Below are 14,824 nucleotides of genomic sequence, written 5' to 3' on the forward strand. Positions count from 1 at the left end.
AGAAAATGTCTTTCTCTGCTAAGAATGGCATCAATAGTAAAACTTTAAAAACACTATAAATACCGTGCATAATTATTTGAAATACATATTGGGTAGTCAAATTAGTAAATTTGGAAATAGACTAAATATAAAATACTTCATATGTTGATTTTCCTTTTGTAAAGATGCTTTAATTTTTCAGTAGTAACATGGTAATACCCTACTCTGAATACCACAAAAATTCCCCTAAAGTAATCTCCTAGTGTCTGAGAGGGTTCAATACCCATTAGAATTGGGTAAGGAGGCTTCCGCAGGGAATAGAGCTAGAGACCTCTGCTCCTGGCCGCCTTTGGCTGCTGAATTCACATGTGCAAACTCAGAAATGTCAGGACTCGATCACTGAAGGAACTTTGAGGTAACAGCATGTCTCCCAAGCCCTAGAGCTCTGAAGCACACTACAATCAGATAACAGAATTTCTCATTCTCTAGTTTATACGGTTAAAATGACTGTCCAAGGATCTAAGGTGGAATGATTTCCCCATAAATAATCTTTAAATGACAATTGGTGGACTTGTTTCCTTGTACTTCCAGAATAAGTCATCTATCTGTTGAACGTTAGTTAGAATCTTTGATGTTTAGATTTGAAAACTTAAGATTGTAAATATTAATTATAAAAAGGAATTCATGTGAGGTTTGAGTAGTGTGAAAACTTTTCTTTTGAAAAGTATAAGACATCAGGTTACTGTCAGACCAAGAAATTTGATGTCCATAAAGTCTGCCAGCTGTTTCTCATTAAGCAATGCAAAATTAATGTTGCACCTTCTGAAAGTGCTAAGCATTCTTTTTTCTTTCCCATATAAACCCTATGAGAGGACACTAGAAACTCATTTTCATGCATACATTTCAATTCTTCAGCTGATTCTGAGGCTGAAAAAGAGAAACACAAATTTCTGGCTGTTGAAGAATCCCCTTGGAGTTTCCACAATGATAATGTTGAGTTAAAATTTAATTAAGTTGGCATTCAGAGCTTTACCCTCACAAAATTACCCTGTGGATTACCTGCTCTTTATTGTCTGTTCATTTCCTTTCCCCTATCCTTCTCTTCCCCATACATAAGACTTAAAGTAAGGATAGTCCTTTATAGACTCATTTTAAAAAATAAACTTTTACTATATAAGGCAATTGAAGTACAGAAATTTTGTTTTATGAGATATTTCATAAATTCTACAAATTTTCAAATGCCTTAGGTTCCTTCCTAAAGATGACTACATATGTTACTTTGGAAAAGCATACTCTTTGAGACTAAAATATCAATCATTATTCTACCTCACAGAACTTTATTTGGAAGAGGACTTAAATGCCAACTAGTCCAACCTCCCAGTGCAATGCTGGAAGCTTTACTGTAATGCTGACAGGTTGTCATCTGGCTCTGCTTGAATGCATAGCCAGACCATATCTGGATTTAGCACCAAACTTAGGGTTTCACAATTTAAGGAGGGATGGTGACCAGGAAGGTAGTCAAGAAATTATCCTGGAAGAAGCAGTTGAATCAATTGGAGGGATTTAGTTCAAGAAAAGACCAAATGACTGTTAGAGATACATAGAAAAATCCAGCACTAGGAAAGATGCAGGTAAATTTTCTTCTCCAGTTTCAATATTCTGTTATTCCTCCATGTCCCCTGATGCTTATTATTATTATTATTATTATTTGCGGTATGCGGGCCTCTCACTGTTGTGGCCTCTCCCGTTGCGGAGCACAGGCTCCGGACACGCAGGCTCAGCAGCCATGGCTCACGGGCCCAGCCGCTCCGTGGCATGTGGGATCCTCCCGGACCGGGGCACGAACCCGTGTTCCCTGCATTGGCAGGCGGACTCTCAACCACTGCGCCACCAGGAAAGCCCTATTTTATTTTATTTTTTGGCTGCGTTGGGTCTCTGTTGCTGCTCCTGGGCTTCCTCTAGTTGCGGCAAGCAGGGACTACTCTTCGTTGCAATGCGCGGGCTTCTCATTGTGGTGGCTTCTCTTTGTTGTGGAGCACGGGCTCTAGGCGCGCAGGCTTCAGTAGTTGTGGCACACAGGCTTAGTTGCTCTGCGGCATGTGGAATCTTACCGGACCAGGGCTTGAACCTGTGTCCCCTGCATTGGCAGGCAGATTCTTAACCACTGCGCTACCATGGAAGTCCTCATGCTTATTATTTTAAATAACTTCTTTTGTTAAGAAGTCCTACATTTCTAGGGAACCCTCCTACACTGTTGGTGAAAATGTAAGTTGGTGCAGCCACTATGGAGAACAGTATGGTTTCTTAAAAAACTAAAAATAGAGTTAACATATGATCCAGTATTCCCACACCTGGGCATATATCCAGAAAAGATGAAAACTTTAAGTCGAAAAGCTACATACACCCCAATGTTCATAGCAGCACTATTTACAATAGCCAGGACATGGAAGCAACCTAAATGACCATCAACAGATAGATGAATGGATAAAGAAGATACATACATACAGTGGAATATTACTCAGCCATAAAAATGGATGAAATAATGCTATTTGCAGCAACATGGATGGACCTAGAGTGAAGTAAGACAGAGAAAAACAAATATCATATGATACAAATTGTATGTGGAATCTAAAATGAACTTAATTACAAAACAGAAATAGACTTACAGACATAGAAAACAAACTATGGTTACCAAAGTGAAGAGGCAGGGGAGGTATAAATTAGGAATTTGGGATTAACAGTACTATATATAAAATAGATAAACAACAAGGACCTAGTGTATAGCACAGGGAACTATATTCAATATCTTGTAATAACCTATAATGGAAAAGAATCTGAAAAAGGATATATATGTGAATCACCTTGCTGTATGCCTGAAATTAACACAACAATGTAAATCAACTATACTTCAAATTAAAAAAAAAAAAAGTCCTACCTTTCTGGGGCATTCATCCAACAGTATGGTCACACTCTCAGTATTGATAGGGTTTGATCTGAGTGCTGAGTTGAGTCAGAACTACCAAAGTAATCCCTGCCTACCAAGAGTAATTCTTCCTGCCTCTCAGCCATACTGATCCATTTCTGAACATACTATCTAGAACCTGAGTGCCCAGCCAAAGGAAAGGAAGGAAGGCAGAATGAGAGTTCTGAAGTCAGACTTACCTGCATATGATCTCTGACTGTGCTATTAACTTGCTGTATTAACCCCCCTGTTTCTCAGTTTCCTCATTTGTTATATGGAGGTAATAATAGTTTCTAGTTCTGGTAGTAGTTGTGTAAAGTAAACAAGTTAATACATAGAAAGTACACAGTAGATTTTAGCTGTTATTTCAATAAAATACTTGGTATTTTCAAAATGTTTTTATATGTTTTATTTCATTTTAGCCAGAAAATAACACTGTGAGGAAGCCAGTACTATTGTTACCCAACTCCCTCCCATTACAGAGATAGTGACTTCAAAACATTAATACGTTAAACACTGTTAGGTTGTAGGAGTAATATGTCTATTTATGAAGCTAGTCCTGATTTAATCTGCTGTGATGGGACCGTATCTATTATTAGGTGTATTTAGCTCTAGGCACTGTGCTTTAGAGAACTGTTGACCAAGAATCCCAGGACCAGAAAAAAAGACTCATGATGGGAAAGAAGTCATTATTATTAGAGGATCTAGTAAAGTGTATTCTGTAGAAGAGACAAGTTAAAGGAGATATAGTTTGGGGGGAAGGTGTGAATAAAGTATCTTTTTAAAATTTTATTTCTACTTTGGTTCATCAATTTTCATTCTCCAGATAGTTTCTCTTTTAAATTATTATTAGAATAGCCCAAGAGTTGAGAAACTTCAAGGAGACTGTCTAATCTTTATTATGGTACTACTTAAAATACCTCTTCAGAAGACAGGCATCAGCGATGAGATATATTTATTTCCATGCACTCATGCCCATATTGATTCTCTAGCTTTTAATTTGGCTTGATTCTGATTTAAGTATCACTGTCTCAAAGAACTTCTTAGCTGTACCTCACAAGCCGATTAATCATGTCTCTGTGCCTAAAAGAAATTTAATAAGCTCTGATTATGCAGTTATTATATCTTCCTGGGAGTTTTGTATTAAAGGCTGATACAGTATTTTATTTGTAGAAGGGGAACACTGATCTATCTTAACCAAATGATAAGTTTGAATGAGATGTGTTTTGTTAAGATAACCAGAGCAGAGCTGGAACATTTGTAAATGTCCATTTATAAGGTGATGGTTAAATAATTACGATGCAGCTACACGATGGAAATACTATCCAGAGAATAAGATAGACCTCTATGTGCTAATATTTTAAGAGAAGAAAAGCAAATTGCAGAAGGAGAGTTGTCAGTATTGTAGAAAAAGAAAGAAAGGAGGGACAAAGACTGTCGTAGATTTGGGGAAACATAACGGCCCAATAACCAAATGTATTCTTCCTGACATCCGGCAAATGAACTTTTAAAAGTTTTTGAGACAGACAGGAAATTTGAATACTGACATGGGCATTAGATGATACCAAAGATTTACCACTATTTTATTAGATGTAATAATATCGGGGTTTTTTAAGAAATTGCCCATAATTTTTAGAGGCACCTACAGAAGTATGTAGTGTCTTGAATTTGCTCCAGAATACTTCAGTGGGGAAAATAAAAGAGATAACAGAAGCCAGTGTAACAAAGTCTTAATAATAAGTGATTGTTGAATCTGGGTGATGAGTACATGGATGTTCAGGTGAACACTGAAAGATCTGAGCAGATGATAAAGTTTTATGATTCTTCTCCTGATTTGGTAAAGTAGTAAGTCTTGCCTTATTCTGAATGCATGTGTGCCCTTGCAGGTGGGCACACACACACAGACACACACGCTACTTTCTGACTTGGGACAGCTCCGGAAACCAAGAAACTCATTCAGCATTAAGCCTAGCTAGAGTAGGGTGATCAACCATCCCAGTTTTCCTGGGATGCGTGGCTTTCCTGAGACTAAGAATGTCTCGGGCAAACCAGGATGAATTGGTTAGCCTAATCTGAAAAATTCAGGAGGATTTGATCTAGGTCAAAGTGGAAATCTTAAAGAAAACCTCAGTACACTACACATCATGCAGTTAGGCAGCTCTCTGATGACTTACATCCTGGCTTCTCAGTTGTGGTTTTGTTCTTTCCTAGGGAACGCTTCAAACATCACACAGGCCTGTGTTGAAATGTGGTGTAAATCTTTCACACAAATTCAAAATCAAATTCACCAAGCTGGATTATTCATATCCCCTGTTCTCTTTTATTAACGTAAATCAAAAGCTAACCATAACTTTCATTTCTTTTTTTACTAGTATGAGGCACTGTGTTAAGCCTTCTAACGTAAAATTAAGATATGCTGTTCATTCTCAATGAGCTCACAGTGGATTAGAGGAGACAGACACATAGGTATTTAACTATATGATTTCATGACAAGTGTTACAGTAAAAGATTGTGGCAAATAGTTTTAAGACTGTCTTTGGCAATCTTTTTAGTGACCACTTTTTGTTGCAAAAGTAGTGTCCAAAGACAGAATAAGAGGAAAGGAGATATTTATCTGGAGTACTGGTATTTTGGAATCTCATTTTAAAATCTTGTTTAAGGATTGCCGCAAATTTTGTACAGGCAGACCTCATTTTACGCTTCGCTTTAGTGTACTTCTCAGACACTGTGTTTTTACAGATGGAAGATTTGTGGCAACTCTGCGTTGAGCAAGTTTATTGGCGCCATTTTTCCAGCAGCATTTGCTCACTTCATGTTTCTGTGTCACATTTTGGTGATTCTCACAATATTTCAAACTTTTTCATTACTCTATTTGTTATGGTGATCAGTGGTCTTTGATGTTACTACTACGACTTGCTGAAGGCTCAGATGATGGTTAGCATTTTAATAATGTATTTTTTAACTAAGATATGTACATTTTTTTAGACATAACACTATTACACACTTAACAGACTACAGCATAGTGTAAATATAACTTTTGTATGCACTGGGAAACCAAAAAATTTGTGACTCACTTTATTGCGATATTCACTTTATTGCAGTGGTCTGGAACAAAACCCACAATATTTCTGAGGTATGCCTGTACTTTATAAAAATAGAACAATAATAATAGTCTTAAGAAATTAAGAATTTTTATAATATTTTATGTTTCTTAGATGAGAAGTGCTGTAAAGATTGGGATATTCTGTCTCTGTGTTAACTTCAAAAGCTTTCTCAGTACTAACAAACTGAGGAACCTTTCCCCAGTACCCAGCAGTCATTTGTGAGATAGCCATGTGTGTTTTGTGTTAAATGCTAAAATTCCCTTAGGATTGAATATGTAACAATACATTTAAATCTTGAGACGTAGTTTTCATGATTTCTTTGCTCAGTAGGAAAAAAATATTTGGAAATTAAATTTTGATATTCTAGGCACATAATAAAATATAGGTCTTCCAAAGGTGATGGCTGCATTGTGTATCTATAGGATTTTCTTGCTTTGATATTTAATCCTTAGGAATACTTTGTCTTCCATTGTTCGGATTTGTTAAGGAGTCATGTGTGAAATTAAATTTAAGTGGGAAAATATTTTGTTATTTGTAGGCCTTTAGTTTTTTTAGCAAATTAATAATTGTGGCAGTTGAGCTGTTTGGAGTGAACCAGAGTGAACGATGAGGTCAGAAAGTTGGAGGTAGTACTGAGAGATTGTCTGTGGCCTTCTAGATCATTATAAAGACTTCAGCTTTACTTAGAGTGAGATGAAGAGCCATTGGAAGATTTTGAGCTGAGGACCGGAGCATCTAACATTTTAACAGGATCACTCTGCTGCTCTGTTTCGTAGGCTCTCAGAGAATTATGCTGGAAGCAAGGAGGCTGTTACAACCAATCAGCTGAGAGAGGATGGTGCTTAGACCAGGATAGTGACAGTAGATGTGGTGAGAAGTGATGGGATTCTCAAGAGACTTTGGAGATAAAGCCAACAGAAATAGTCTGATGCAGTGAGCATAGTGTGTGAGAGAAAGATGACAATCAAGAAAGACTATCAAAGTTTTTGACCTGAGTAACTAAAAGGATGGAGTTGCCATTAACAGCAATAGGAAATTCTGCAGAGTAGCTTTTGGAGGGAATACTAAGAGCTCAGTTTGGGACATGATAAGCATGCAGTGTCTCCTGTATATCCGTAAGGTGATGTCAAGTAGCACGTTAGATTATGAGAGTTTGGAGTTCAGCAAAGAAGACTGAACTGGAGATAGAATTGAGGAGTTGTCAGCATATAAATGTTTAGAGCCCCAAGACTGCATGAGATCACCAAAAGAGTGAGTGTAGATAATGAGGAAAAGAGATCTAAGGACACAGTCCTGGAGTTCTCCAATGTCAAGAAAGTGAGGAGCAACCAGAAAAGAAGTGTGGGTACCTAGGTGTCCTAGGTTTCCAAGGGGAAAACATTTCAAGAAGGAAGAAGTGCTCAGCTATGTCAGATGATGCTGATAGGCAAAGTAAGATGAGGACTGATAAATGACCGTTAAGAAATAACTTCTAAGATACTTAATAAGGTGATAATAAGTAATAACCACCATTTGTTGAGCTTTTTCTATGTGATACTGTATTAGGTGCTTTATATAGTTATCTATAATGCATGAAATAGCCTTATATGGTAGGAATTATAATTCTCATTTTACAGATATTAGAAACCAAGGCTCAGAGACATTAAGAAGTTAGTCCAAAGCCATATACCTTGTAAATTTTGCAGAGGAGGAATGCAAACCCAAGGCTTAAAAGCCTCTACTCACTTCCTTATATTGTGGTGCCTGCACTTCTGTTAAAGTTGCATCCACAGTTTTATAACAGGTTGTCAGTTGTTCCTATTTTAACTATGCATGTATGTGTAGGATAAGTTAATGCATTATTGTATGCTGCAAATCTATATCATAAAAAGCAAAGATAAATGTATATATATAAGTTTATTGTTTCCTATGGCCTGATTCCAAGGAGAAAACTTTGAATTATGAGATTTATTTAAGTAAGGATTCTTTTTTCTGTAAACATTTTACAATATGAAAATATTAGTAATAACATTTCTCTTACAGCAGAATAATATTAAGATGGGTTTTTGATAGAGTTTTTATATTTGCAGTTGTTTCATACTTTATCACCCTACATGTTTTTTATTTTATTCTTTTTTTTTTTTTTTTAAAGAAGATGTTGTGGGTAGGAGTTTATTTATTTATTTTTACTGTGTTGGGTCTTCGTTTCTGTGCGAGGGCTTTCTCTAGTTGTGGCAAGCGGGGGCCACTCTTCATTGCGGTGCGCTGGCCTCTCGCTATCGCAGCCTCTCTTGTTGCGGAGCACAGGCTCCAGACGCGCAGGCTCAGTAGTTGTGGCTCACGGGCCTAGTTGCTCCACGGCATGTGGGATCTTCCCAGACCAGGGCTTGAACCCGTGTCCCCTGCAGTAGCAGGCAGATTCTCAACCACTGCGCCACCAGGGAAACCCCCTATTTTATTCTTTTTATCGCTCTACATGTTTGACTTTTAAAGTATTCCCAACAAAAAATCTGTTTTAAGAATAAAGATGAGGTGTGTAAACTGACAGTGACTGCTGTCTTGTGCACAGTGATGCCTTAAATGTTTGATTCTTGTGTTTGCTAGTTTACAGCCAACACAAAATTATCGAGTAACATGTGTGAGTATTTTACAAATGGGCCTGCTTTCCTTTTTTTTCCAAACCAAAATTACACTCTGTTAATTATCCTAGCATTTAGAAAATTACTCTTATCGTTGCTATGCCATTTGGTAGTTGAGGTATAAAGTTGGCACTATGTGGTAACCATTCACTAGATCACATGATTTTAATTGCTTTGCATCAGAAGATAGCATTTAGTATATAATGTTTAGTGATAAATTTTTTTCTAGAGGAAAAACTCCTGGACTCTTAGTAGTATAAGCTTGTTCAAATCATTGTTTGTTCTCAATTTGTACTTTTTCTTTTTGCTTTATACCATTTCCTCAAATTTATTGCAGGCATTTCACAGATTTTTATGTGCCTTCCAATGATACTATTTAGTTTGCACAGTTAGCATCCACATTGGAATGACTCCTCAGAAAGTTTCATCCTGCTTGTTCTGTACTCACTCTCCCTGTGAGTTCATCCACTCCCATAGCTCAACTACCTCTACTTAGATGCTGCTACCATTTTGCTAACTGACACTGTCATTATCTCCCTCCTAGATTAGTCCTGCAGCCTTCTATTCAGGTCTTCCTGTCGTTAGATTTGCCCTCCCTCTCCAGTTTATTCTCTACTGAGTAACCAGAGTGATCTTTCCAAAACTCCATTCTTAGTCCCATTACCACTAGGGTATCGTATAGGCACTCAAACACAATAAACCCAAACCTCACATTCTCTCCCTTTGGCTTCCCTTTCCTTCCCTTCCCTTCCCTTCCCTTCTCTTCTTCCCTCTCTCCCTCCCTCCCTTCTTCTTTTCCTTCCTCTATCACTGACATTTCCAAATTGGAAGCTGCTATATCCCTTACTACTTATTATCAATTATCAGATTCTAGCAATTCTCCTTCCTAATAGTTTTTGACACTCACTCCTCAACTTCATTTTTTAACAACTGCTCTTTTTCAGGCCTTCTATCACTTTCTACTATTTCAATTACAGAGCCTTCTAGTTTATTTGAGTTATATAAGTTTTAAAATTATACAGATTAAAAATTATATTACCATTTTCAAAGCATTATAGATAATTTTTAGTCTCATAATGATTTTTTAAAATCCAGAAACTAGATATAATTTTTTGATTTGGCCTTCTATATGAACAATTAGTGTGTGTGTATATGTATTCATTCATTTAGGGACTTAGTTTATTTTCAAGAATAAGAAATAAATACTATTATTGACCCAACTATATACAAATAAAATTTTGTAAGAGATACTTAATATGAAAAAAGAAAATCTTTTTGTGCATCAGCAATGAAATTGTCACCTTTTCATTATAATATTAAATGTCAGCTATGTCCTTTGAGAGCTTACTGACACATTGACCATTCATCCAAAGCAGTTACTATCTCTTGAGGAAGCTTCCCAACTGCAGTTTAAAGTCAAATTCAGCCCTGAAAGTGGGCCAAGAAGGAGTGACAGGAACTAGATTTACCTTCCTTCCTGAAACAATTAAAAAAAAAAAACTGGATAAAATATATGAAACTGGTTTTCAGAAGTTGAACATCAGGCAGTACATAGTAGTGATCCTTGAGTGATAGGAATCAAATAAGGTGAGTTCTGTGATTGCTCCAAGTTGCTGCCTAGAAAGAATTTCCAGGCCTTGATGCAGGGAGGGAAAATCCAGGAGGCACCCAGTGGTTTCCCTGACTTGAGAAGATGGAATTAGAAGATTGAGGAGACCAAGGTGGCAAGAGTTAGCAAGGTGGAGGACCAGGGAAGGGAGAGCTGCACAGAGAAGAGAGCTCCAGAGAGCTGCAAAGGATCCCCTTACTATCTTCAGCTGAGTACTGATTGATACAGATATGAGGAAACTACCTGAGGCTGATAAAGGAACCGCCCAAAAGGATTAGAGGTAACAATCCTAGCAACTCACAGAGACTTTAATCATTTCTGTTGCCACCAGCCAGAAGGGACAAACCTCATAATTCATTAGATATCATAGAGTACTCAAAAGGGTAATGCTTCAGTAGAAGGGGAAAATTAGTCCTAGAACAAAGGCTGCTCTGGTCCTGCTTACAAAGCTTAAACACAAGCTTTGAAAACAACCTAACATCTGTACAATTGGAGTCCCCAAAAGAGAGAATGGTAAGAGAGAGGGCAGAAAAAATATTTGAGGAAATAATAGCTGAAAGTTTTCCAAATTTGATGAAAACTGTAAATAATAGATCGAAGAAGCTCAGCCAGCCCCAAGCACACACATACACCAAAAAAAGAAGGAAAAAAAAAAAAAACAACTGTACCAAGGTACAGCACAAGTCAAATTTCTTAAAGTCTGTGATAAAGAGAAATTATGAATGTATCCAGAACAAAAATCACATGTACATAGGAGTAAGGATAGCATGTAGGCAGATTTCTAGTCTGAAACAATGCAAGCCAGAAGATAGTGAAACAACATCTTTAAAATGTTAAAGGATGGGGAAAATAAGCCCTGAAAATAATTTGGTAGTCCCTAGAGGTATCATTTACAGTAACATTTGACAGGTGTCTGAAGGCAGAAACTTGGATGGGCTGCTTGTTTGATGATTCAGAAATTTTAGTCATCTGTTTTTATATGGCATTTTACATTTTAAAGGTATGTGGGTATATGTGGGAGAAAACTTTTCATGCACTTTTGAAATAGCTAGGATGGGTGGTTTTATCTCCATTTTACATGTGAGGAAGCTGAGCTATGTAGATAATATAACTTTCAGAGTTCCACAAGTCCAGGACTGTGATCATGTTTCCTGACTTCCTATTCAGGACTCTTTTCCAAACTATCTGACCTCATTATTAGCTGTGTATTGCTCAAAAATAGTTCCTAAACTTAGAGACTGTCAGAACATATAAAATGTATGGAGTGCCTTGAAAGCAGTAATAGCACAGTATTAAGTAATTCTATTGTATCAAAACATGTGAAGAAAATAAATTGAAAATCTTATTAAATCCCAAGGCCCAAAATAGAAGACATGAGACATGGTAGTACATTAAAGTATATTAGACCCTGTGTGAAAAGCCATTACAGTACTGAAACTTTAAATAAATGAGCAGAGATGGGAAAATTGCTATGCTTGCAGAGAAACTTTTAATTAAAGTAATGTTATTTCTGATTTTTTTTAAAAGGTGAGGACACGTTTGATTATTTTAATTATCATATTATATGTGAGCAGAGCACCTTTTAATAACTTGGTTCAAATTAAAATGTGGCAGAAATTAGTTGGGAAGAAACTTTATTTTCCTCCTGTATTTATACTGCATATGCAGTACATAAAATAGAAGAATTATATACTATCTTGGCATATTTCATCGTATCCAAGATAGGAAATTAATTCTGACCCATTACTAGCAACCTAATGGAATGAATACGGTCCATTGTCTTTTTTGTTTCCACTAGAATTTCTTCAAATATTCTTCAGAGATGATTTTCAGCTTTTCCTATTAAAGAGAAATTTTGACAGCCAGCTCTTTATGATAGAATTGGGATTGAAAAGTTAGAATTTGAAAGGTGGACAGGATGCAAGTAACATAAAGAAGAATGTTTCCAATTATGAGCAATATGAGCCCCGACATGTCTTCCCAGAACAGTAGGAATGGTCCATGATGGAAAGAAATTAAGAAATAATGTGGAATAGGTAGGGTAGGGCTTGATAACTGAAGGCCTTGGAAAACCAGTAGGAGAAGTAGGTGAATGGCACTGAAGTTAGAATTTACTCCTGAGATGAGTGAATTGTCTCTCATCCAGTTAGGAAATAGGAATTTTTGGCACTTCACCTCAGTATTTTCTGTGTATGTTAACACTCATTGTCTTTAAATAAATAAATACAGATTAGATGCCAAAGCAACAATTATTTACCTGAAGAGGGGGATACATTTTTCTTTCTCTTTTCTATCTAGTCAACTCCTTTACATCTAGCAGCGGGCTACAACCGAGTTCGGATCGTTCAGCTTCTTCTCCAGCATGGTGCTGACGTGCATGCAAAAGACAAAGGGTACGTGTATCAGCGTATTTCCTGTAGTGGTTTCATTCATGGATATTTACTCTTTGTTTTCAACATCTGATACACTAAAGTTTTTGAGCACTAGACAAAGTCTTATATCCCATTGCCTTACAGCTTGTGTAGCATTTTAAGAATGTTCACGGTGATTTGACTTCATTTTCATGTTCCTACTAATTAAGGATTCTTCTCATAACAATTTCCCAAATTAGTTTAATTTTACTGTATTCTATTATTTGAAGTTAAAATTTGTTTCTCTCAATTGCAATTACTATTTTTCAACTCTTAAGTTACACTGTAGAAAGATAGATAAATAAAAAATTCTGATAATCCAGTAACATAACTATCCTATTTATCAGGTATGAAAGGACCATCTCTTACTAATAAACTAAAATCATAAGTATACGTAAGTATACAATATTCTGATTTTATCCTGATGAAATCTTGGCCATCTAAACTGAGAAAACCTAAAAGGTCCTTATGAAGGTTGATATGGGAGAGAGGTATCTGGGAACCAAGAAAGCAGTATATCATTTATTTTATGAATAGGTGCATTTTGGAAACCTTTGTACCACTTTCCTAGCTAACCTCCAGGGACATGTGAATTGGGTCTGCTAGCCTATGTGATGGGCTAACATTTCTCATTTATGCCACTTTAATATCTAAAAGATAATTGACCTGACTGCCCAGATGAAGTAGTGTTCATATTACACTGATGAGCAGCATAAAGAAAAGAAGCCCTGGAGCAGGCTTTTGTTCACTTTGCCCCTCTCCATGTCAGGAAACACAGACAAGAAGAAAGAGCTCAGTACTTGAGACAGTTCTCAGAAGAGGAGTCCATCATTTAAAATCTGCTCTTTTTGGTGCTCTTTCTCTCTTGCCTGTGCCAGGTTCTGTGCCACATGTGAATGGTGTTCCCATAGTATAGGGGCACAAATGCCTGATGCTCTTGTAAATCTCTTTTCCTTTGTGCATGTCTGAAAGCAGATGGTGTACAATAGGTGAGTCCTCAAGATAAGTACACCACAAAAAAGAGGGTCTTTGACTCATGCAGAATGATAACTCGGATATGCAAATTGTAATAGTTTGGATATTGAATTCTTATGCTGGAAATTACCATGAAAGTGAAATAAAATGGTAGGAATATTTCAATTCACTATCAGTTAACATGTATTTTCTATATACACTTACTATATAAAGCATGCGATTTTCAATTAGTACATGCACTTCTTCCTTTTACCAAAATGCTTTTCTACTTGGTGCTTTTATCATTATATTTAATGACATACATAAAACAAGATAAATACAAAAGGTTGAGCATTAGTTATGCTTTGTATTCTCTTATTTAATACTTCAAAATATTTTAAACATAATTGTACTAGGATTTATTAGATTTTGTTTCTTAGCACTTCTTGGATAAATGACTCTAAGTTCTTTGAAATGTCAGTATTTTAATTGGCCTTTTTCCATTTAGTGGACTTGTTCCTCTCCATAATGCATGTTCATATGGGCATTACGAAGTCACAGAACTGCTACTAAAGGTAAGAGAAATTAAAAATATTGAATATTATTTGCTTTTTTTTTTAACTCATCATGAGCTTTCATGCGGGTTTTTTGCCAAGATTTTTAAGATAATAAAATTGTTTTTTTTTAAGGTTCACCATTGCCTTAAAATTTTTTAATTATTCAGCTTATTTTAAACTATTTTTTTAAAGCTGAAATTAAAGAAATTAAAACAATTGTTGACATTTCAGAGTTATAACTGAAATTTACAGTCAAATAAGCGAGTTTGTTTTTGATCCAGTGAAATGATTAGTGACCTATAACTTTTTTTTTTCTCAATTCAGCATGGAGCTTGTGTTAATGCTATGGATCTCTGGCAGTTTACCCCACTCCATGAGGCTGCTTCCAAGAATCGTGTAGAGGTCTGCTCTTTGTTACTTAGTCATGGTGCCGATCCCACTTTAGTCAACTGCCATGGCAAAAGTGCCGTGGATATGGCTCCAACGCCTGAGCTCCGGGAAAGATTGACTTGTATGTATTTATATCCTAAAGTCAACATTGCTTGTTGTAAATTGTAATATCTTTCTTTTTTTTAATATTAATTAATTTATTTGGTTGTGTCAGATCTTAGTTCCACCTCACCAGTTCCT

At 36.3% G+C, this 14,824-nt stretch overlaps 1 protein-coding gene across 5 annotated transcripts in view; it reads left to right on the forward strand.

Moving 5' to 3' along the window:
* Positions 1 to 14,824, forward strand: part of TNKS (tankyrase) — a 176,310-nt gene that overhangs the window by 94,878 nt on the left and 66,608 nt on the right. For all 5 annotated transcript variants that reach the window (XR_012328923.1, XR_012328925.1, XR_012328924.1 and 2 more), the window contains exons 6-8: positions 12,571 to 12,665; positions 14,146 to 14,212; positions 14,519 to 14,705. Coding sequence is in view for 1 of the 5 variants with exons in the window: in XM_004310437.4 (XP_004310485.2) it covers positions 12,571 to 12,665; positions 14,146 to 14,212; positions 14,519 to 14,705 (349 nt within the window). In the remaining 4 variants the exon portion in view is untranslated. The remainder of the gene's footprint in view (positions 1 to 12,570; positions 12,666 to 14,145; positions 14,213 to 14,518; positions 14,706 to 14,824) is intronic.

This window comes from Tursiops truncatus, chromosome 21 (genome assembly GCF_011762595.2).
Source record: "Tursiops truncatus isolate mTurTru1 chromosome 21, mTurTru1.mat.Y, whole genome shotgun sequence".
NCBI classification, from domain to species: domain Eukaryota; kingdom Metazoa; phylum Chordata; class Mammalia; order Artiodactyla; family Delphinidae; genus Tursiops; species Tursiops truncatus.